The 25111-nt window shown below is 42.7% G+C and overlaps 1 protein-coding gene across 2 annotated transcripts in view; it reads left to right on the forward strand.

The window, feature by feature from the left end:
• COL14A1 (collagen type XIV alpha 1 chain) overlaps positions 1 to 25111 on the forward strand; it is a 216362-nt gene that overhangs the window by 171161 nt on the left and 20090 nt on the right. For both annotated transcript variants that reach the window (XM_032316061.1, XM_032316062.1), the window contains exons 41-45: positions 8009 to 8062; positions 8499 to 8570; positions 17557 to 17592; positions 18599 to 18665; positions 21716 to 21904. In XM_032316061.1, the coding sequence (XP_032171952.1) occupies positions 8009 to 8062; positions 8499 to 8570; positions 17557 to 17592; positions 18599 to 18665; positions 21716 to 21904 (418 nt within the window). The remainder of the gene's footprint in view (positions 1 to 8008; positions 8063 to 8498; positions 8571 to 17556; positions 17593 to 18598; positions 18666 to 21715; positions 21905 to 25111) is intronic.

Genomic DNA, 25111 nt, shown 5'->3' on the forward strand with positions numbered 1-25111 from the left:
CAAATGAACTGAATTTGGAAAGCTTCCTTTGCCCCAGGTTCCTGTTCCCTGCATTTCCATGCCATAACCACAGCCTTCCTTTCTCAGCTGCAAAAAATGAAATAGTAAAAAAAAAAAAATTCTTCTGCATATGAATTCTGCTGAACTTGCGAGGTTGTGAAAAGCAGGATGGGCCGGTGGTGAATATGATAGATTTGGGCTGTTAGCCAGGCCTGAGTTTGAACCCTTACCGTAATGACATTGGACCGGTTGCTTACTATGTCCAAGCCTCACTTTACTCATCTGTGAAGCAGAAAAAATATTTGACTCCATAGAGTTACTGAGGGAATAAATTCATAGAAAGAATTTCTATATAAAAATTTAATTTTAGCTTATCTAATTATTCACTGTTTTCAATGTGAACCTCATAAGTCAGGACAGTATACTATTTTATAATGCCTGTGCTTGACATATTAAGATGGCTTAGAAGATTTTAAAGAACTATAAAAAAAAGCCTGAAGAAAAAGCAAAGGGTTTGTTGCTTTTGTTTAACTTTCTTGGATTCCACGTTGAAAGGACACTTGGAACATGCTTCCTTTAGATGTAGGTTTGAGTTCAATGCATACAAAGGCCGTTTTTGTAATGAATGTCCTGTTTCATCAAAGTGAGTTGGACTTAAAATATCCTTGAGAAGTGGAACTCCAGTCAGTTATCTGGATTTAATTCCTGTCACCAATGTTGAGCAGCGATGAGAGACTGATCTAGGAAATATTTTGTTAAATACGAAGATTCAAGGTAATATCCCCCTTGAGTATCTTCCTCATTCAGAAGAGGAAATGTTTAGCCATCACAAAACTAGTGGGGAGGATGATTTGATTTTCCTTCTTGTGAGCCTAGATGGGTTTTTATAAATCATCCACAGCGATAGACACTATACACCATTGGAACTTCACAGCTTATCTGAATAAAAATGGCAGGAATCATTATTACTAATTATTGACTAAGTGCAGGTGCTTTACAATGGATGTTCTGTAATCTTCAGAAGGACCACGAAAGCCAAACCCTGTTACTCCACTGTATAGATGAAGAATCTGGAGCTTTAAAAAAAAGGGGGGGGCAGCACAATGCCATTCAGCTAGCAAGTGTTGGAGCCAGGATTATGGTCCATCTCTCTGGTTCCAACACTGAGCTCTTTCTTTCCACAAAATTCGGTTTCATAAAGGTCACTGGGAGATTTTGTTCATGTAGGAAAGTCTTCAATTCGAGATATTTAATAAAAAGGATGGAAGATATCTTGCCTTGAATTTGGGGGCTGGAAGAAACCAGTTTGGGCTACTTGGTGAAGCAGAAGTTGATAGTTCCCACAGAGGAATAGCTTTTGATTACTTTTCACACTTATTTGGATGGTGACACATCTGGGCACAGTTGAGAGCAGTTACTTAGGGAATTTGTAATATGTTTTAACCAGTTTACAGACACTCCTGTTGGAGCCTAAGGCATGGATTAAATCTGCCTTGTTCTCTGGTCTCAGGCCATCCTTCAGGGTCAGGCCAGATGCTTAATATTTGCAAGCCAGTGGTTCCCCAACGTAAAGGATCAAGGCACTCCAAGTTTTGCTTTGTTTTGGGGCACACCAATTCCTGGGCTTCGACCTCAGAGAATCAGATATGCAAGGTATTAGGTGTGACTTTGGAATTTGTAGTTTTAAAAAGCTTAATGCTTCTCAGGTGCCTGGGTGGCTCAGTGGATTAAGCCTCTGCCTTTGGCTCAGGTCATGATCTCAGAGTTCTGGGATCGAGTCCTGCTTTGGGCTTTCTGCTTAGCCCGGAGTCTCCTTCCCCCCATTTTCTCTCTCTGCCTGCCTTTCTGCCTACTTGTGACCTCTGTTTCTCAAATAAAATCTTTTAAAAAAAATAAAAAGAAATAAAAAGCTTAATGCTTCTCATAATCAGCTGGGAGTTAGAATCACTGGATAGTATAGTGGGTTAGGCCTATTGTATGGCTAAGTAATTCCTTGCACAGCATTTTGCTGCTGCTTTAATTCACCCAAGTCATCACTTCAGGTTACTAAAAATATGTTTGTATTTCTCTATATATATATACATTAAATTACATATGTAATATATACATGTATGGACATATTAAGTGTATTGTGCATATATATGTAAATATGTGCACGTTTATATATCTATTTATAGGCACACACAGATACTGTGTGTGTGTCTGAAAATTCCCCAGGGTGGCTCAACATGGTGCCACACATAAGGACTGATCTTGGGTATCGAGCCTGGGCCAGTGTTTACAGAGTCTGTGGCTTGTTGGTGCTTGGCCTCTTACTCTGGTGGTTGGGCGTAATCCTTTGCTGCAAGTAGCAGCCTTATTTCTCATGGCTGACTGCCTTGCTGGGATGTCTGCTGGTGCTCACAGCAGTCCAGACCCATGCCACAGGGTGGAGATCATCCAGCAGGAGTTTCTTCAAGTGTTTTTCTGACCCTCACCGCTTGGGTTTGCTTCCTCTAAGCAAACTCATCGGACGCCAGCTGTATGGACAGCCCACTCTACCTTAGAGCGCGGTGGAGGTCAGAGGACATTAACAATCGGCATGTTCCAGTATCTGGGCTTAATATCTGTGACTCACCATTCCAGGCTTCAGAAAAGGCATGGGTGGTGTGTATCATGATTGAGTCACGAGTTCTGAGCGCCATGTGATAGCTGCATAAACGTAAATATTCTGCTTCTGACTTTAATTTTAATTACAACACTCTCTGTGGGCACATCAGTTTCTGCTGCTAAGTGCCAGAGGCACAGAACTTAGAAACTGTAAAGTTTTTAAGACCCTACAGGAAATTTGTATATATATTATATATTTTCCAAAGCAGGGCAAGGGAAACGGCAAAATGGACATTAATGAATGGTTAACTAAATGTCTGTAAAACAGTGTACTTTGCCAGTTTTGTCCATAGGTAAATTTAGTATTCATTCAAATATCAGTGATTTTTGAAAGCAAATGTTAGGGCTAATTTCCCTTTGATGATAAATCACAGCCAACCATAATTTAGTAACTTGCTCATAGCCACCTCTTTTCAAAAACAAATTATAAAAATCCCTTCAAGTTTTTAGAGCAAAACTCATTTTTAATGTGGGTTGTGGGTGCATATTAAGATGTTGAGGTGAGAATCTCAGAAAAAGAAAAATGTCTGGAGTTATTCGTGTTCTAAAACATGCCTTTTTGTGGGTGACGGACTTCAGGCTCTTGAAAAATATGTTTGTCGGCTTAAGTGAATGTCTACATTATGCTTATCTCTTACTTCTATTCCCTGCTATTCATTCTTCATTGTGTGCTTGGGGTTTCCACTTTTTATGAGGGTGCTTAACGCACAAGCACACATCTTTCCAGATTGGCTAGCATATATGAAATGGAAAATTTATAGGTACAGAAATGTTCTGGGAAATGCAAACACACTTTGAGCTGAGATGGGTTGAAGACCGTTCCTCCAGTGAGCTTTGATCAAGATTAAGCTGGATCACAAAGCTAGAATCTGTCGTTCATTTTGCCTTGTAACATGCAGACATTTTACAGAGTTTTTCTTTTCACCAAGTTTATTGCTTTTATATATTAAAACAAAACAAAACAAAACTGCTGCCCTTGCTCCTCACCCTGAGATGAAGAGGTGAGAAGGGGGACCCGAGCCCTGGCTAAGCATTGCCTGGCTTGCAAAGATGGGCTAAAACATGGCACCACAGCGACGCTTGAGCAGGGAGATTCACGCAGTAGCCCAGCCCTCCCAGGTCCCTTGATTTAAACATCTCCCTGGTGAAGCCCTCTCTCCCTTCCTATGCCAGGATGAGCTGTTCTTCCTACATGTTCCCATGGAACTCTCTCGTCCATCATCATAACACTGTCATTTTCTACCAGTCGTTGGCTATAGGCTTTGCTCAAAACCATAAGCTCCTTGGAAAGACAGTCTCGTTCATCATCAGCTATCCAGATCCTACCAGAATGCACAGCACAGAGTAGCTTTGCAAATACTTTTCTAATGTGACAAATGTGTGGCTTACAACTAATAATCTTTCAAAGGTAAATTTACTCATGCAATCAAAAAATTAAAATGTAAAACTATTTACATGATGAAAAATGTGAAGTTTTTATTTTCTAGGGTTAGGAAAAACTTCGGAAAAATGTGTTTGATGATGTCTCTAAAATGGTATTCGAAGTAACATCCTTTTAGTTATAACAATGTGGAACAAGTACATTTTAATTTGCAATCAGGGAAACGGGTAACTCACAGTAATCTTAAGCATGCCTTTCTTCTTTTTTTAATTTAAATTCATTTAGCCAACACATCGTATGTCATTAGTTTCAATGTCATTAGTGTTCAATTATTTGTCAGTCGCATACAACACCCAGTGCTCATCCCATCATGTGCCCTCCTTAATGCCCGTCACCCTGATGCCCCATCCCCCTACCTGCCTCCCCTCCAGCAACTTAATGCCTTTATTCTTGAACTGTTGTGTCTAAAAATTCTCGATTGTTCACGACAATCCATGAAATAAAGTGCTAGAGTAAAATGCACTGTTGTGGACACTGTTGGCGCCCCCATCCGATCCCCCTTTCCTGACAGGTATATTCCACCCCTAAGCAGCTACAGATGCTGACTGGTAAGGATTCAGAATTGGCCCTTCTGCAGAGAACTGCTCTTGAAAATGGCACCTTGGCTCCAGTCCATGACTAACTGATATGGGTGAACAAAACCTGACGACGGGTCACTGCGGGTTGTAACTCACACTGCAGCTCCCCCCATGGGATGAGCTGGTGGCCAACTTCAGGGAAAGCCAAATCTCATGCCTCTTCCCCTGCCCTCCCCTGCCTCCTTCACTAGCTGGCTGGTTCCTCCCAAGAAGAGTCCATCTGTAAATCAAAGGCATGGCATCCGGGTCCGCTTCTAGGACACTACCCTTAGGATATTCACCGAAATGAAATTTCAGCTTCCGAGGGTGCAGGACGCCTGACCCCTTTCCTCTGTGCTCATGGAGGGCTCAGGCACAAGGACAGATGACACGGCACTTCCTCCCCGCCCGCTTTATTTCCAGACTAGTACTATCCGAGACCGACGCTTATTGAGTCAACAGGATAATCAGAGCCCTTCTTGCAGGAGCCCCAGTGCTGTTCAAATTAAACATTGTGTTAGGACCTATTTTGTGCCAGCAGTGTGCTAGGGAAATAGTAGGAATGCAACAAGGAATCAAGTATAGCTTCCGCCCTCTCAGCTTCTGGTAGGTAGAAGAACACGAAGTGAACAAACGTCTTGTCTAGTACCCTCTTTGGAGCACACTAAAGCACTGGCCCCTCCGCCCAATTTAGCTCCTGTTACGGGAGCGCATTTCCCTGTCCTCCCTCCCAGGGGAGTCTGACGTGGGGCGTAGGAGTCAGGTGAATGCAGCACGGTTCACAGGCGCGGCCTTCAGCGCCTGGCGGAGACTTCGGGCGCATCGCAGCATTACCATCTCCTTCCGCGCAACTCGGGGGCGGGGCGTCGATGTGTTCCTTCCGTGAAACCAATCGCCCCTGTGTCCTGGGGCCGGCCTCGTGCTGCCGTGCTGGTGGCTGAGTGTCGTGTAGGCTGTGTGTCGTGTGGGGGTCGTGCATGGGTGCGTGGGGGCTTCCCATCCCTGCTGGAAGAGTTTTAGGGCAGGAAGCCAAAATACGTTCTTTCTAAAACATCTTAAATTATGGGCTATGTGCCCAGAATCCATTTTTTTCTTACGTGAACTTTATTGAGGAAATCACAGATTTTTAAATTCCTTTTTAAGAAATGTGTTTAATTCTCCCCACGCTTTTAAATGGTAAGTTCCCCTAACCCCGTTGGGCCCCAGCTTTACTCCTTTATAACATGAAGAAATTGAACTGCAGTTCTCAAGCCCTCTTCCTCTCTCACGTGTTCTGATTTTGTATGGCCTCGTCTCGAAGACGCTGTATTTAAACAAAATGCAAAATAATTTCTTGCAGATTAGGTCATCATCAATTTTTGCTGTTTAGTTAGTAAATCCCCCAAAAAGGGGTGTGTGTGTGTGTGTGTGTGTGTGTGTGTAACTTAATCTGTATCAGCCTCTATTACTGCAGCCTTCTGACTTTGTTTTGCCTTTTTTTTTTTTTTAAAGTAAGCTCTAAGCCCAAAACGGGCCTTGAACTCATGACCCCAAGATCAAGAGTCACATAATCTCCTGACTGAGCCAGCTAGGCAACCTCTGACTTAATATTTTTGACTGAATGTCTGAAATGAAAAAAACAGAAGTGGTAGTAAAAAATACAAACAACCCACCCCAAAAAAACCAACTAGCTTGTATATTAGTGTAGGATAACTGCTGTAACAAGCAATTCTAAAATCTCAGTGGTTTAATGCAGCAAAATAAAATAAAGTCTATTGTTGGTTCACAACCGAATACTGTCAACGGGATAGAGAGAGGCGTAGGGAGGTCTAGTCTCTGCTCTATATGGTCTTTGGGGAACATGGGGTCTCTCCATCTTGGGAGACTTTAATCTTCAACACATGGGCTCTGAAGTTGCTACGAAAGGGGAGAAGAAAGTGAAGGATTACCCACAGGAAATTTTCAAAAGCCAGGACTAGAACTGGCCCCTTTCCATTGGCCAGAATTCAGTCCTGTGGTTCCAACATGATTGCTGGAACAGGAGGCTGGGAACTTTGCCTCACACTGTGCCTGGGCAGAAAAGGAAAATCATGAACATTGGTGAGATCTGGAATCATCAGCCTTTTCTGGTTTTCAGACTTGCCAGTATACTGCAGTTTGAGAGCATGCTGGAGAGGGCTTTGCTGCCCAGTGCTGTTCCTACACACTTAGCCCAACCCCTCTTCATGTCCCTTTTTATTCCTTTCTCCCCATTCACATACCATTTCTTTTCTTCCAACCTCATGTTTACTCTCTTATCTGACACCTTGAGGTAGGGAGGGATAATGTGAATGTGGATGAGGAGCTGTAAGGAGATAATTTCATGGATAAGACAGAGGAAAAAACAGGGGTCACTGGAAGAGTGGCAGAAATTTCAGAAAGGCCCCAAGTGAGCAAAAAGGGGTTGGTTTGACTTGGATGCATTGGTTTGAGATGGAAATAGATTATTCCTAAAAGAGACAAATCTCAGGATAAAACGTTCACTTCTCGGTGGAGTAGAAGACGATGTTTTTGTCCATATTTTATTAACCTATTATAAAATTCAGACTGAAGAACCTCTTTCATATTTTTAACTACTTGCAAAGACCAGCATCCACAATTAAGAACTATAACCATTTAAGAGTAACCCATTCTAGCCCTTCCTTATATATTTTCACAAAACACCACATTCAATAATTTAGGAAGATATTTTTAGAAAGAATATAATTTGCTTTCTGCCTTAAACTCTTGCGGCATGGAATGGGAAGCCAACGTCTACTCATTTGTAAGCTGGCGGTGACACACATTGAACAAGCTGACCCAGCAGTCAAAACTCTGTCATTGCAACAGGAAATCCCCCCCACAGTCTCCTGCAGGCACTTGCTGAAGAGTTGCTGTTTCAGAACTTGTAGTAATTTGTAATGTAGGTTTCTTTGATAGGTAGTCCTTGCCCCCAAACTCTCGCTGACTCTAGGCCATGAAAGACACTAGCTCATCTTTTCCTTTTTTTTTTTTTGTCTGATTAATTACCAAGACTTCATCTTCTTCTCCTTTGTTATGCTTGGTTTAATTAAAAAAAAAAAAAAAAAACACTTTCTGGAAACAAGTTCCTGTTTAGTCTGTAAGTGGCATGTCTTGGACCTAAAATTCTTACACTGGACAATTTCACAGAGCGAACAGACCCAAAAGTGTTGCCAGGAACAATTCTCATGAAGTTTAAAAGCAGTGAATCCTTGGAAGTCCAGAGCAAGCAACAGGACTTGTCCCTCCCCCGCCAATATTAAATAGTATTAGGCACATTTACTCTGAAAACCACATAAATAAAGCAACTGCATAGTTGACACATTGTGTTTCTTTTCTCCAGGGATTTCCTGGAAAGGACGGGTCCTCTGGCCCTCCAGGACCACCAGGGCCAATTGTGAGTATTTCCACAAACTACTAGGATTTAAAGCATTTCATTTCTTTTGAGAAATTTTCTTTTGCTCAGCTTTTCACCTGGGCAGCCATCTTTGCTCTAGGGTAACAACTCCCTCTCTAGGGCAGAGCTCTCCCTACAGTTTCCATGTGGCTTGATCACTCTATCAAAGCCACTCGGTCCCTACAATCCCCTGCATGATCTAGCTTTTATATTGAACTTAGGTAAGGCTTGAGTTTGAAAGAACTGCACTTGACTTGTCTTTCCTGCCTTTTTGATAGTTGGGAATAGGAATGAGCCATGGATCCTGAAATCTTGGTGTTGAGAGGGAGGGAAGTCATCACTGTGTGTATTTGTTAATCCTTCTTGAGAGCTGGCTGTCTTCGATGAGAATGTGTGAGTACTCACCTTTGCTCCGTTTTCCTGTCTGTCTACTTAGGGCATTCCCGGAGCCCCTGGAGTCCCAGGGATCACAGGAAGCATGGGACCTCAAGGTGCCCTGGGGCCACCTGTGAGTATTGCAGCAGTAGCCAGTCGGCTTTGGCTTATTTATGTTATTTATTTAAACTTATTTAAATTTACCAGCATCTCTGTTGGACAAAATGTTTATTCCTTACTAGACTCTGTGGCATCCATAAAGGAAACCAGAGAAGCTCCCGGGGGAAGGTTTGAGATCAGACTGTGCATATATCGTGGCTAGAGACAGATGGCCCCAAAAGGGAATAGTCAGCTATGCTTCTGTTTATATATTTTTTCATTGTTTGATATTCTGTGTTTGTCTAAGTAAATTCAATGTCATCTTTACAAGGATTGGGTACAACAGCTATGTGTTAACTGGGCCTGTCTCCTGGTTAAAAAAAAAAAAAATACAAAGTTGAGAAATTCAAGGATGGGTAAGAATGGGAACAGATTTTTCTTTCTAAGTTCTACGAGAAAGACAGGATTTCCTATCAAACACGAACTCACACATAAGCAAATAAATGTAAGTGAAAGGCAGTGAATAGAACTAATGACCTCCCATTTTTATGCTTCTCATCTCTCCGTGTGTTCAAGTGTGACCAGTGGGAGCAGTAGAGATAGGATGGGGGAGAAAGAAATGAGCACATCTGTGTCAGTTTCCTCATCTGTAAGTTGAGGAGGTTGCATTAAGTGGCCTCCAAAGCATCTGTTGTCTTCAGTGACTTTCAAGCTGTTTCTTCTAGGTGTAGGTATTAGTCAGCATTCTGACATTATCTGTGATATACTGACCCTGGATCCATACCTTAAAGTAACTGGAGACATGTAAATGTATGTATGACCACAGACATGTAAAGAATTTGTAGAAGAGTGAAATTTGAAGCATGAAGTAGGAGAAGTTAATGAGTGAAATTTTTTTTAAGATTTTATTTATTGGGGCACCTGGGTGGCTCAGTGGGTTAAGCCGCTGCCTTCGGCTCAGGTCATGATCTCAGGGTCCTGGGATCGAGTCCCGCATCGGGCTCTCTGCTCAGCTGGGAGCCTGCTTCCCTCTCTCTCTGCCTGCCTCTCTGTCTACTTGTGATCTCTCTCTGTCAAATAAATAAATAAAAATAAAATCTTAAAAAAAAAAAGATTTTATTTATTTGAGAGAGAGACAATAAGAAAGAGCATGAGAGAGGAGAAGGTCAGAGGGCGAAGCAGACTCCCAGTGGAGCTGGGATCCCGAGGCAGGACTCGATCCCAGGGCTCCGGGATCATGACCTGAGCCAAAGGCAGTTGCTTAACCAACTGAGTCACCCAGGCATCCATGAGTGAAATTTCTGTGGCTGCATATAGCACATTACTGCAATCCTGGAGGCTCAAAACTACACAAATGTATTAACTTACAGTTGTGCAGATCAGAAGTCTGACATGGTCTCACTGGGTTAAAATCAAGGGGTTGGCATTTCCTTCCTGGAGCTTCTAGGAGAGAAACTATTTCCTTGTCTTCTCCAGCATCCAAAGACTTCCCACATTCTTCGGCTCATGGCCAACTTCCATCTTCAAAGCCAGCGGTGTTTCATCTCTCTGGCCATTCTTCCATCATCACATTTCCCTCTGGACATAGTCCAGAAAGATTCTTTGCTTTAAGGACCTATATGATTGTATGTGGGCCACCAGGTAATCCTCGATAGTGCCCTAGAGAACCTCAAGACGCTTGCCTACGTCACACTTGCAAAGTCCCTTTGCCACATAAGGTGATATATTCATAGGTTCTGGGGATGAGGGCATAGATACTCTTGAGGGGTGGAGGGTATGCTTTTTCTCCCTACCACAGTGAACAAAACAGAACAGAAACATTGGTCCTCATTTGGAAGGACACCTTCTCCCTCTCACCACCCAGAAAGCCATATTACTTTTTATTTTCAAAACTCACAGCAATAAGATCTCATCCTCAGGGTCCTTTCTCAAGATAGGAACATAGAAAATGCCTCCAGATTTGAGCCAGCACGTCCTTACTTGCACACCCAAATGAATATTTTCCTCAGCAACCACTTTACGAAACAGTATACTCATTCCAAGTACAATGTCCTTGTTCAAAACACTTTCATATCTCCTCTTTTTAAATCCAGCTGGTAATGGGTCACAGGAAAAGATTTTATTGCTTTGTCTTCACACCTCTTTTATTTATTTATTTCCTTCCTTTCTTTCTTTCTTGACACAGAGAAAGAAAGAGCGAGAGAGAGAACACAAGCAGGGGGAGTGGGAGAGGGAGAAGCAGGCTTCCCGCGGAGCAGAGACCCAACACCGGGCTCGATCCCAGGACCCTGGGATCACGACTTGAGCTGAAGGCAGATGCTTAATGATTGAGCCATCCAGGCACCCCTGCACCTCTTTTTTTAAACCACAGTGATGTTACTGAGAATGGTCATGCACATGGAAACATACTGTACACTCACACATGTAATCACACACAAGCACGCGTGCGTGCATACGTGTACACACACTCTCAGCCCTATCTCTACCACTCTTTTACTGCAAACTTCTCTATGCATTTGGCTTGAGGCTGTTTCTTACTGGAAAGGAGATTTGAAAACCTCATCTCTGCTACCAGGCTTCAGTCCACTTCCCAAAATGTGCTCCTGGGAACAAGAGCTCTGGAATATTTCAACAGGGCTTAAAGCAGTGTCAGAGACCTGTGCATACAAAACCTGTTTCTCAGAAAGCCATGAGAGATTTTAGGACTTCAGAAGCTTGGAGGCCGCCCAAAATGGAATGAGAGAAAACGAAAGCTGCTTTCATTTGACGAGGCAGTGAGCTAACATACGGGTACATGAGCCACTCTTTTCATCCCCAGCCCTCTTGCGGACCCCTCCTAGAACTTGCCTCCCTTACCCCAAGCTGGGTTGATCCTAAATCCATGAACAGTGGAATGGGAAAGAAGAGTTGGCTGTCGGAGGTCCTCAGGGGAAGGAAATGGGGTGCACGAAGGGTGAACACATTAGCTAAGTAGAACCCCACCCTGCCCTACCACCTGGTGGATGGAGCTCTCAAATAGACTCTAAATATGGGGCACACCAAAATGCCCATAAACGTTGTCCCAGAAACAAAGTACTTGTTTATAATATTATCTTCAATTATTGTAAATCAATGAAAAAGGGCGCTTGCTGGTGCGTGAGGATCCCCGTGCCACTAGCAGTTTTATCAGAGACAGAAGCCATGTAGTGTAAAGGCACTGGGGGGGGGGGGGCGGGGTGTTGCCCCAGTTGTGAGCTCTGGGTCTCCTCTCCAAAGCCAGTTGTTCTCCAAACTGTCCAGCCCAGACTTTCCTGATCACTCTGGGACGTGAGCAGCCGGGACGCCTGCTGGCCGCCAGTCTGGCGTGACCAGTAAAGCAGGCTCAGTGTCCTGGTTGTAGGGCCCTGATTGATTTCCCATGGATGTCTGTCTAGGAAGGCAGGAGGGAAAGAGACCAAGAGAGACAGACAGCCCCACTGAAAATAGCAACGTGTTTCCTAGGGCAGTGCCAGGACCGTGTGCTTTCCTGCAATCTGCCATCAGCCACCGGCTGCCCGGGCTGGAACGTGCATCTGTGGCTGTAGCACTCATAATTCTTACCTGAGGTTGCAGACTGGGCTGAAATGCAGGGTCTCCCTTCCAGCATGGGGGATGGTGATGAAGCTCGTATAAGAAGTGGCCATAGGTTCAGCTTGAAATCGACACAAGTAGAGGGGTCCCCTCCAGCATTTAAAGAGCTCTGCACTGGAAATCAGGATGCCTGGGTTCTGGAGGTGGCCCTGCTATGACCTTACCCAGTTGTGCCTGCCACATCCTTTAAGCAATTTATCTAGGCTCTCAGGACATCAGCTTCCCCATTCATTCATTTAAAAATATGTGCTGGGTAACCACGGTATGGACCCAGATACATGGGGGAGAGGGGTTCCTAGGGATATGAAAGATGACCAAGATGTTTTTCCACATCCATGGAAAATCTAGAGAGAATGTTTTTTCTATAAATAGGTATAATAAAAGGCAGAATGTGAGAAATGTCTTGAGGGAAAGACAACGAAGTTGCTATGAAAGCCCCACTGAGAGACAGAGAGAGACAGAGAGGGAGCTACACCCTGAGCTGATGGGCTAGGGAGAATAGTGCCCGAATGAGGCAGCATTTGGCTTGGATCTTGAGATGTGGGTGTGATTTCTGCCCACAAAGACAGGAAGAGAGCATTGATGGAGGTTGTGGTTAAGACATAAAGTAAACACAAACCACCCCATCTTTTATACATTTTAGAATTTTTCAACTCTTTCTCTTATATCATGGCCACTGCCACAATTTTATTCTGACCTCTCTTCTTTTCTCACAGAGTTTATCACGGCCAGCCCTAACTGGCCCCCTTGCCTCTGCTTTCACCCTGGTCCGTCCATTCCCCAGGTGCTGAGTGATCCTTCTAGTACATCTTTGATATGTCATTCTCTGCCTTGAGTCTCCTCACTGGATCCCAGTAGCCAGAGGATGGGTCCCAAATATTAAGCCAGGTAGATATGGCCCTTCATCATGGTCCCTATCTTGACCTTCCGACTGGCCTCCCACCGTCTCTTTGGAGTTGAGTCACCTAAAATTATGTAGAGCTGACCCAACACATACTATACCATTTCACACTTGTTTAGGCTTCAGAACATCCTTCCATTCATCTGAGCTGGTTTCTCCTCCTTTCTCACCGGCTGAGTTTCTGGCTAGTCTTTCTTTAAAGCTGGGTCCTTCCTGTGTGAGGCGCCACTCACCTCCTCAGGCTGAGACCACGTCCAGCCCTCCACTGAAATGATCTCTTCCTCAAAGGCAGAAATGTCATCATACTCATGTACTCACATGTTTTTGTTCCTAGTTTCCAGCTCCGTTTCATAGAGGGCTCTTAATAGGTCTTCGTTAAAAAAAAGAAAGAATGAAGGCATGTTTGCATTCTAGTTAGGCTGATGTCCTAGGGAGTATTAGAAGATTATCTCTCTGTGGTCTAACGTGGGAGACCTTTAGAGCCGAGCTAGGATGTTTTGATTTGTGTTAACAGACATCTTTAATATGTAGGACTTGGACCATGATGAGATCATTCCTCTTCCCTCAGCATTAAAATTCTGTGACTTTATGAATGTAGCTACTGTAGTTTCATTTCTTTACATTTCAAGGGTTCCTAAAATTGTAGGAAAATGTGCCATTTTTCTTTCCCACATCTACGGGAATATGTGTTTTCCCTCTAAGTGTACTTTGGTGGAGTTATGGACCTGCCCTTGCTCAGGAATTTTTATTTTGTTTTTGTTTTACTTTGCAAAAATCAAAGGAAAGATGTTAGGGACATTGGAATAAAAAATAACTTCTTGTTGTACAGATATTCTACTAAATGGGTCTTTCACTGAGACTTCCTATATGTGTCCTGTAGTTACCAAAAAGCCAGCATCATGAGGCTGAGTTTGAGGAATTTCAGGTCGGATTAAATACATCCATCTCTATGTACCAGAAGGGGCTGATACTGTGTGCTTTTTCTTATCACTTGGGTTCGCCCTCTAACTTCTTTTTCTAAGTTTTAAACATTCCAAGGAAGCATATTTAATAAATGATATCTAGGAATAGAGATGTCAAATAGTGTATTGGTTCAGGAAAAAAATACTTGATATCAGTTGTTTTTAAGAAATGACTCAGGTTAACACTGAGTTCTGAGCCGCTAGGGTTAGTGGGGAGGGACTCCTGGTTGCCTTTTTATTATTGTTTAGCTAGGAAATGGAGTTGAAGATCTTGGATGGCAGGATTGTTGAATGGCGTTCTCATTCACTCTGCTAAAAGCACACTTTGCTGGGGAGATCACGGGCTCTGGAGCCCAGCTGATTGGGTTCTGGTCCCAGAGTTTCCTTTTCCTCACTGTGGGATCATGGATGAGTTATTTCACCTCTTGGGGAATCATTTTTCTTATGTGTAAAGTGGAAATAGCATCTCCTGGGGTTGTCAGAAAGAATGAATTAGATTGCTTTATAGGTATTCTTATAAGGATTAAATAAATTAATTAATCTGATAATGCTGTGATAGAGTTAAATGGGTTGATACACTGAGAACAGTGCTTGGAACATGATAAAAAGCAGCTTCAGTGTTAAACTGCTAGTATTTACCAATAGTTTCTGAATATATTAAAAATGTGGAAGATTTACTTATTTTTGTTGCTGATTTGGGTTTTGTTTTGCATCTAATGCTTGAAAATCTGCTTCCACTAAAGATTTATTTCATAGTAGCATAAGTAGTAGCTCTTTTCTCCAGCTAGACCTACAAGGGAACATTATTGCATCTTTGGGGATTTGGCCACTTGTAGAGCCAAGACATGAGGAAGACAACGGCAGTACATCTTTATCTCTAAAGAATTGTGAGTGAAGGATGCCTTGTACATCTTACTTTTGCAAACAGTTTTTATAAGGGAAATTGGATACTTTCTAGCAGAATCAACTCTTGGATACTTTTTAACAGAATCAACTCTTTTTCTGATGGTCTAGAATGCCTGAGAACGTTTTTTCAGTCAAGGCAGTTAAAATGAAGCTGCCATCCAGACTTGCAGTAAAATTCAGCCATTCATTCATTTGGCTAACATATCTTTGAGCACGTGCCCAAACACAGTCCTAGGAATTGGGGAGACAGGAGTTTGTGAGCTAGACATAGACTGCCTATGGAATTTACATGCTTAGAATAGTTATAGAGAGCATATGTTTTCTTTGTAGAGTTCAAGATTCTCCCCTGGCAAGTCCAGCTTTGTATTTTTCATAAAGTCTGTTCCACGTGCTACCTCATTCCAAAAAATGATAACATTATGAAATGCTAACACATTATCCTTGTAAGGAACCCCAGAGACCATTTAACTTAGTGGCCTGATTTTACAAAGAAGCTCCAAGAGTTTAAGTGGCTTAGAGATCCTATCTCATTTATTTTTTCCCCAAAATATTAGTGTGAAAAATTTCAAACAAAATTCAAAGGATTTAGAGTGAATGCCTATATACCCAGCATTGAGATTCCACTATTATATGTTTGTGTATGTATTTTTCAACAATGTTCTCTTCGGCTTTGTTGATTATTGATCTCATTTGTAATCTTGAAAAATTATCTTATGGTACACTAAAGGGTGGATTCATTCTTCAAGTTGAAGTCAGTTAATATTTTTCTTCTCACTTTATTAACAGAACAAAAGGAAGCTCAAGGTCAGAGGAAGTAGACAGCAGTCCTAGATTTATAAAGACTACTTCAATTTAATATTGGACTTAGTTGAATGTTTGAGTAAATCTTTTATGCAGGAAACAGGCTAGGTAGTTCTAGAAATACAAAGTAATATAAGTTATGTCTTCCAGTTTTAGAGATCTTACCATCTACATAGAAGAGAAATCCATTGACTTGTAACTAAGTACATTGGAGAATTAAAAAATGCAGTGTCATATCACTGGTAGTTGAACTAAGTGCTGGATTAGAATATTCCTACTGATGCTACTTAATTTATAACATTTATGTTTATAAATACTTTAATATTTTTCTCACATTTCAAATGTTTTCACACACTGAGTAGATCAGGTCTATGAGTCGATCATCAGGTCTATGGGAGTGTGAAAGTATCACTTTGAAGAGTAGAAGATAGGGAGGTTGGAGCTAAATAACAAAAGATTTTGAGTTGAAGAACCAACTTTGTCACTTGGATGTCTAAGAATCATCAGGTGATTCGAATAGAGGAAGAACTGTGGTCACTCTGTAGTCACTGCGCTTTCTAGGTTGAGTGCTGGTGGTCTCTGAGGAAGGACTCGTGGTTATGTGGGGAATCGGGTCATGGAACAGAAGGAATGGCTATGAGAGATTGCAATCCAAGAAAGTGTGTGCGTGTGCGTGTGTGTGTGTGTGTGGAATAGACACACACGATGCAGGGAAGAGGAAAGACAGAACCAGTGGTGGGCTCAAGCTGCTTGCACCTGCTTCTCTTCCTTTCTCAACTCTGTCTTCATTGACAGCACACGGGTAGCTTGAAATCAACCACGGAAGATAGATTTACACCTCCAATAGCAGCAAACTCTGCAAGTCAGGGCATCTTATTTTTCCAGAAAGCAAATTTACCTGCACGCCAATGGTGTGAAACCAGAATTTTGAATTTGGGTGACTGTTAATTGAGTAGAGATTCAGGAGAAGATAGTTGGTTGGGAGCTGTTGAGTTTATTGTAACAACAGGGAACCGTCTGACAATGTGGGTAAATTCCATCTGTAAAGGCTATTTGCTACCCTTTTAGTAGAGGCTCTAAAAATGTTATTCAGGAGAATCTGTTATGTTGCTTCAGAGTTGAAACAAAAAGATGAAATGCTCTGAAGACACATGTTTTGCTTATTAGTGTAATTTCATTACAGAAACACTTGAAATCTCCATTATTTCTTCAGTAAAAAATTTTACGGTAATAATATGGTTTTTTACGGGTCAAAGAGTAGCTAAGCCACAAAACAAAATAATAATTCAGCTGAGAGTTTGCATTAATACAAGTTCCCGTTATCAGGGAGAATCAGGGAGAAGAACTGTGTCCTGTGACATGGACAGAAAGCGGAAGTATAGGGTTCCACAAATCTCATCTCTTATCTGAACCCTTAGGATGGAAGATCATTTACTTTCTCCAAAAAATAATCTTTTAAAAATGGAAACAATGTAGCTATTCAAAAGAGGCTTGTAAAATAAATCATGAAGCATCAGTAGAGTACAATTCATGGAGTGGTGCTTAGGGCGGAAAGGTGTGAGTGACCTGTTCGGTGAAATGGCGTCACAAAGCAGTATTGCTGCCTGATCTCAGTTTTGCATGAAAAATTCCTGTGTCTACGTATTCAAAGGCTGGGGGAGTAAAAAGTTTAAAAGAGCTCCTTCTGTTTGCTGTTTGCTTATTTCTGTTGTGTATCGATTTTTGCTGCAGAACCGTGAGAGCCAGGAAAAATATCTTAATAAAATAAGAAAAGATCCACTCTCATTACGGCCAGCTGAAGGCAGTGTTACAAGTAACTTGACAATTTTAATTTTTTATAGGGTATCCCCGGAGCCAAGGGAGAGCGAGGAGAAAGAGTGAGTATCCTCTGGCTCTGTTTACCAGGCACCACCAGCTGCACACCTTTCGTTGCATAAGCCTGTGACAGGATGGCTCTTTACTATCATGACTTACCATCGTGACTGTTAATCGCTCTGATTCCGTTTCCTCTCTCCTCCCTCCCCTCAACCCACTGCACTGCGGGCACACTGTCAGGTGGAAAGACACCCCATGGGCTAGAAGTCAGGAGAGCTGGTTTCTAGTTGCCTCTCTGCTACCATTCAGCTAGATGACCTCGGGCCCTTTCTTTAAGGTTAAAATGGAGAGAATCGAACTCCAGTAGCTCCGAAGTGGATTTGATGACAAAATTATATCATGGATATAAAAAGGCTTGAGAACATGAAAAACTCTCTGCAGATGCCAAGTAGTAGAATGGGGCTTGTGTTCTCCCTGATGGGCCGACATTGGCAGCCGATGGCGGATGCAGAGTGAAGGCAACCAGTTGGAGAAATTAAATCAGTTTATTTTCGGGAGCTTCTCTCTCTTTTGAGAAATTGTGCAGCAGCTCATAGAATTGTGCTGTCACTTGTGGTAGAAGCAACCGTGACTTTGGGCTCATCCAGTCACCTCTGTGAACCCTTGGGCAATGTGTTTAACCATTCATCTATAAGATGGGTTTAACGTCTTTCCTTGGAGTTGTTGCTAATATGAACTAAGCCACTGCCTGAGAAAGTAATAGATTTTATAAGCTCCGAAGAGCTATTAGTTGGGTATGCAACATATATGGGTTTGTGTCAAAACTATGAAATTTTTTTTAGAATCTGGGACCAGAAAGACTTGATTTGTCATTTAATGCAGGTTCCCAGGAACCTCGCACCATGAGTGTCAAATCGCTTCCTCCTCGCCTGCCCCGTGGGGGCCAGTCCTATGCTGGGGGAGCCAATGAGTGGGGAACAGGGGGTCGAGTCAGAGCGGCATGCCAGAAGTACGGCTATGGGGCTGGGCTTTCGGCCAGTTCTTAGAGGATGCTTTCTTCTCACTCAGGGGGACCTGCAGTCTCAAGCTATGGTACGAGCGGTGGCGCGTCAGGTGTGCGAACAGCTCATCCAGAGTAAGTACATCACGGTGTCCAATGTCACTCTCTGTCCCTTGTCCAAACCGGGATCTGCCTTGCCCAGAAGTTAGTGACTCTGGAAAACACCACAGACACTTGGTCTCAGTGCAGATATGTAAGCTTTACATGTGGTTGTAACTAACCCAAGTAAGAGGTCAGCACAGATCACCCTGGAGTCCTGTATCCTTGTCACAGACACCCACATCCTCTGCGGCACCTGTCCAAGAGCTTTCTTTTGGCCCATGTAGATTTAACTTAGCAGCCCAGATCAGATCTCTTATTCTTCCTTGTCTTGAAGTGGATAGTGTTTTTTTTCCTCAAGTACTCAGCGCATGAAAGTTACCAGACTGAGGAATGAGAAGCTGCTTTCAAAAAGATGATTCATGGTGTTTTCTGTCAACTCACTGGATTTCAATCAATACCTGCTTTTTAAAATCCTTTTCTTTTGGTTAGCCCAAGATTCTTTGCTTCATTCTTTTTTTTTAAATTTATTTAAATTTGGTTAGCCAATACATAGTGCATCATTTGTCTCAGATGTAGTGCCCCATGTCTTCGCTTTCAACTTGAACTTGCCAGCAGCACAGTATTTCAAGTACTGGTTTGTGTTCATTCACTAGCATACCCACCCGTTTCGGGTTTCCCCCAGGCCCACAGACATTTTGTCTCAGGAATCTAACCAGAGGGTTACTAGTGTGGGCCTTTGCCAATAATTTGTTCAATTCCAGAAAGATCTAAGCCCAGGTAGAGATGAAATAGTCAAACCCTGCCATCCCTCGTCTAGCTCCAGGTAGAGCCTTAGACTCTGGAAGCATGCACTCCACCTTCATTACCCGAGTGACTGTCTTAGCTTTGGACGGTTACGTTTTTTTAACCCAGGAATGTCTGGGAGTCCCGTAAGAGTCAAAGAAGGCATAATGGCTGGTTCCTAAACCCCATGCATAGTAGATAAACCCTGATCTCATCTCTGGGAAGACACTGAGTGAAGGTGCATGTCGGCTTGGGAGAGCTCTCATCAAGGCATAAGCTGTGCAAACCATGTACAAAGCTGTCATCTTCCGACATAACAGTAATGCTCCCTGTGTTTCAACTTTATTTCATTTATATTACATTGCCCAAATTAAATGTGTGCATCTCAGGGAATTGACCAGTTTTAAATAAAACTATTCGAGTTTCATGCCAAAACGAGATCTTTAAAAACACAATAAATTATAAAAGCTAACTTGAACATCATGAAAGCTAAATTGAACACTGAAAACATCCAAAGCTATCCTGTACCTTGGATTATTTTGTAGGTTTCTCATTTCAAGTATACAGTGTAAACAAGCAGGAAATCATTTTAAGGAAGCCTAGGGGCTAAATCCAGATGGGACTGATGGGCCACAGTATGTGGGAGATCTCACAATAGTTGCTGTCATATTCCACTGTAGAATAAAAATCTTATATAAATACATGATCATTTAAGACATGCCCTAAAAATTGAGAGTTCAAAATTGCATTTCCCCTCACTCGGGAGTTCTCAGATTCTTGTGAATGACTTCGAGGAAATGGAAGCCAGCAGGGAGTGATGCAAGGAAGCTGACAGGAGCCTGTAGAATAGGGAGGCCCTGTTTGTAGATGCAGCTGGGAGAGAAGAGGTAGAAAAGTTTGCACACAACATAATGAGCAAGACCCAACCTTCCCGGGGACTATGCCTGGCACCTCAGCCCCCTTCCCATGTGCTGCTTCAGGTTCCTTTGGGTTCCTTATTCCATTGCTTAGGATTCTCTTCAGAACTTGATTGACTGGTTAGCATTTAATTCCTCACATGCTCCATTAATCTTATTTTTAGTCCAGAGCTGATCAGAAGAATTACCCTAGGAAAGGTGAAGTGGGAAGCTGTGTTAGACCATAGTGATGAGAGCTAGATAAGTGATAAAGGGGTCCTCTTGTCAGGGGAAGAACCTAGAAAAGCAGATGTGGAAATGTCAACTGCACCCGGACAATAGTGGACATGCCTACAGATGCCCCCCGAGTCAATCAGTTTCAGTGGTGGTCCTGTGCTTAAGAAGGCATTGAATGGGGTGCCTGGGTGGCTCAGTGGGTTAAGCCTCTGCTTTCAGCTCAGGTCATGATCTCAGGATCCTGGGATTGAGCCCTGCATCAGGCTCTCTGCTCAGCAGGGAGTCTGTTTCCCCCTCTCTCTCTGCCTGCCTCTCTGCCTGCCTCTCTGCCTATTTGTGATTTTTCTCTCTGTTAAATAAATAAAATAAAATCTTTAAAAAAAAAAAAAAGAAGGCATTGAATATATTTTAGAAATAATCCTTCTAAAAATGGTTACTCTTCTTTATTTAGATTTGCAGGTTTGAAAAGGGATAGGTTATCATCTAGAAAACGCACTCATGTGGGAAAATCTTAGCTCCTGGTGTTGCCGGAAAACTGAGGCGTTATGGTATCAAGCACTTTACCAATGTGTACTTCTGTTTATTAAAATACGTTCATCCAGGCATAACTGAGTTAAGGGATTATAGGAGGGAGAGCCAGATTTTTTTAAAAAGTAAAGCTGGTGGGAGTATCTGCAGCTGGGACCCAAGGAAAGGTTCCTGCAAAAAGTCTTGGCAACAGAGAGTCAAATTGAAACAAAACACTTGTCTGGGGGTTTGTGAGCAAGAGGGTGTAGCAGGCTTTGTGGGTTGGAAAAAAGACAAATAAGTTGGGGGGGTGCTGTTGCTAGAGAAAAGGGGCAGCTGGGTGAGGGTTTAGGGGTCAGATAAATGTTGGGGGCGAAGATCAAATTTATGACTTCTGCCCATGCTGTTTACTGAGATGCTGATGTGAGCTGTGGCATTCCAGACGCTTGAGATGCGCCTTGAAAACAGTCCAGCTGTTCATATCATCCAAAGTAAAATGTCATCATTTTTAAGTTGGAAATCAACATATTTCAGAGGGGTGTGCTTTTCCTCTTGCGGTTGTCTAACAGAATGGTTCGGCGCCTTGACAGATAATACCGTCGGTTTTCCCTTCTGTGTGTGACAGTTCACTGAAGGATGTCTCTGCCCTGTGTGTCTCAGGTCACATGGCCAGGTACACGGCCATCCTCAACCAGATTCCCAGCCAGACCTCATCAGTCCGGACCATCCAAGGGCCTCCTGGAGAACCTGGTAGACCAGGGTCACCCGGAACCCCTGGTGAACAAGGACCCCCAGGGACGCCAGGCTTCCCTGGAAATGCAGGCGTGCCAGGGACCCCAGGAGAACGAGGTAAGCTGAGTCACCTCTCTCATTGGAACGCCACTGAGGTGTGTGCAGTGAAGCATGGTGTGAACAGTGGTGCTTATACAATGATGACGTCCAAAAGAATGAATGTTCATTAACTCCCCCCATCCGTTCTCCAGCTTATTTATTTATCCCCAAGACTGAGTCAGTTGAGTAAATTACAAAGTATTTCATCAAGAGCCATATCTACTCCTATGAAAAAGGAGGATCAGGACCCCCAACTCACCTTTCAGAGACTTTTGAGCAAATGAGAGAAAGGTGCCCCCTCTAGATGGAGGAATTAAGAACAGGTGCCCCTTCCAGGTGGAAGAATTAGAAAAGGATGCCCTCCTCTGGACAGATATGGCATTGCGCATATGTCATGGTAAGCCAAGAGCTCGCTTCTGAGGTCTAATGCTTTTTCTAACGCAGTACCCATAGTGGGCAACAGTTGATGGCAGTCCTCAGGTGAGTCATAGGTCATATTAACATACGATTTACATATACCTAAGTCGACCATGCCAGCTATAAACTTCAAATGAAAATACTGTTCGTGGTTCATCTTCCTATATTATATTTTGTATGTAATATGAAGCAAATATTTCATTTAATAGTCTTACAGGCCAATGTTTTGTCTTTTGTACCAAAGTTTCTTAAAAATAGAAATCCTACTTAGCCTTTTCTGTTTTCCCCTACAGGTCTTAGCAGTGTTGCATAGTACAATAATAAGACTTTGATTGAACTTCACCCAGTTCTATAATTGACTCCAGAAACTCCAGAAACAGATTAAAGAGATGTGGGAAATTGGGATTACATATGAACCACAAAGAAAGTGATGGGCAGTAAGACAATGGACGACAAGTATTTTCTAAGACACCATTTTCTTTTTTAAGATTTTTATTTATTTATTTCACAGAGAGAGAGATCACAAGTAGGCAGAGAGTCAGGCAGATTGAGAGAGAGAGAGAGAGCGAAGCAGGCTCCCGCTGAGCAAAGAGCCCGATGCAGGGCTCGATCCCAGGACACTGAGATCATGACCTGAGCGGAAGGCAGCGGCTTAATCCACTGAGCCAACCAGGCGCCCCTAAGACACCATTTTCTAATGTGCAGATCTGAGGAAAAGCCAACTCTTACCTATTTGCCATATGAATCCTGTTACTTTTGAGACCTGGGTAGGAAATGTTTCTTTTGTCACACTTGGAGATGTGACATGTGGATTCCAAAGTTAGTATTTCACAGTTCGTTCCTGATCGGTGCTAACAGGCCGCTGCATTCCTGCCTCTGCGCTTTCATGGGCCTCCTTCCCCACTTTGGAAACGTCTTTTGCTTTCCCTGTCTCCGGGGTTCTCACTCTCCGTGCAAGGCTCAGCTGCACTTCTGTTTCAGGAGTGGCATTTTTGTTGATTGCCCCGGACCACACAGTAGCTCCACCCCCCAGGACCCCTGAGCACTGATTGTCTGTCCCACCCATTTGAGCACTCCTCTGGGACCGGTGAACAGCTCCATGGCCAAGTGCAGGGGCCACTCTGAGCCACATTGCTCACGGTAGGTAGGTCCTCACTCAGTACTTGCTGCTCTCACGGCAGTCCAGTCCTGGTTTCCCTTTCTGAAGGTGCCTCCCGTGCCAGGACATGAAATCAGCAGATGTAGAGAAGAGCAGGGTTCCCTCCCAGCGCACGGAAGACCTGGCCACCCGCCAGGCATCCTTTGACGGTGTCGGTGATGGATCACCTGTGACACAGGGGGCACAGAGCCCGTGCCTGAGTCATTCTCGTGAGTCACAAGGTGTGTTTGTTCTTTTTGGAAGTCCTCTACTGGTTCTTGCCAGACTGAGTCTTTCCTGCTCTGCAAGAGGACTTGAAGGCTTAGACCAGAGGAAAATTTTTCAGGAATTCTCAAACAGTGGCCCAGGCAGCCATTGAAATAGGAATTTCCATGATATAATTTTCTGACTACATATATCTATATATACATGTATTTGTAAAGAGTGCAGGAGACAAAGCAGAATCATGTCCTGCAAATTCGTGGAGGATGACAGTGGGACAGAAAGTGAGACAAGCCCTTTGGGCATGAGAGAAAGTGATTTTTAGATGATCACCAATGGATGGTAATGGTTTTGTGTTTAAGGTCGGGGTTTCTAGGTCAAGGCCCAAGGGACTTTCCGTTCCTAGCAAAGAATTTTAATCCTGTTGCACTTGGGATTTTTGCTGCAAGGAAGACGATGATTTTTTTTTGTTTGTTTGTTTGATCTCATGGTCCAAATACCCAGAAAGTACTGAGAGACAGAAATATCTACTTTTTCACTAAATCAAAAAAATAGAATTTTAAAACTAAAGACATTCAGACTTCTTTTCTCCTAGCCCTCATTTTGTCATTTTGTGTAAAAGGGAGCATATGAAGATACCGAGGTCCAGGGAGTCTTGAAATCAGCCAACATCAGGACTAGAAATGAAAACCAGAGATCGTGGGGTTGTTGTTGTTGTTATATAAAATAGGATTATCACACTGCTCTATGTAATATAATTTTGAAAGGACACTATATTATATAAATATAAAATATATCTTATTTTATATTTAAAATAGAAAATAAATAAGCATTTATTTTACATTATTTATTTATTTATTTTATAAATATATAGAAAATAAATAAGTAAAAATAAGTATTATTGCTCAGCAGTGTATTTAGACAAATGCTAAACTACAAAAGCAAGGCAAAAAGAAATATAGTGTTGAGTACTCTGGCCCAGCGTGTAAGTGAACCTCACTTTCTTCTTCCTATGTGTCCCACGTAAGTCTTCCTATAAGAAGTGCACCACTCCATTGGCTTGCTAATTTTTCATTAGAAGGGCTCTATCTGATTTTCCTATTAGAATTTTTCAAAAATTTTTAAATAAGCTCTCTGCCCCCATGGGGCTTGAACTCACAACCCTGAGATCAAGGGTTGCATGCTTCAGTGACTGAGCCAGCCAGACACCCCTAATTTTTCAGAAGTTTTTTGAAAAATACATATACAGGATGTACAGTAAGAAATATATTTTGCACCGTGATGCCGTCTTATGCATGCAAACTTGTCAAACTGAGGCAAAAAGCAATTCTACTCATCCTTACTAAGGTTTCCGGTTTACCTCTGTTCAAAAGGCTGAGGGGCAACCTTTTATTTTATGACCTTGGTTCAAACACACTATTGATTAACTCAATCATTATCATTGAACT

The sequence above is a fragment of the Mustela erminea genome, chromosome 16 (assembly GCF_009829155.1).
Source record: "Mustela erminea isolate mMusErm1 chromosome 16, mMusErm1.Pri, whole genome shotgun sequence".
NCBI classification, from domain to species: Eukaryota; Metazoa; Chordata; class Mammalia; order Carnivora; family Mustelidae; genus Mustela; species Mustela erminea.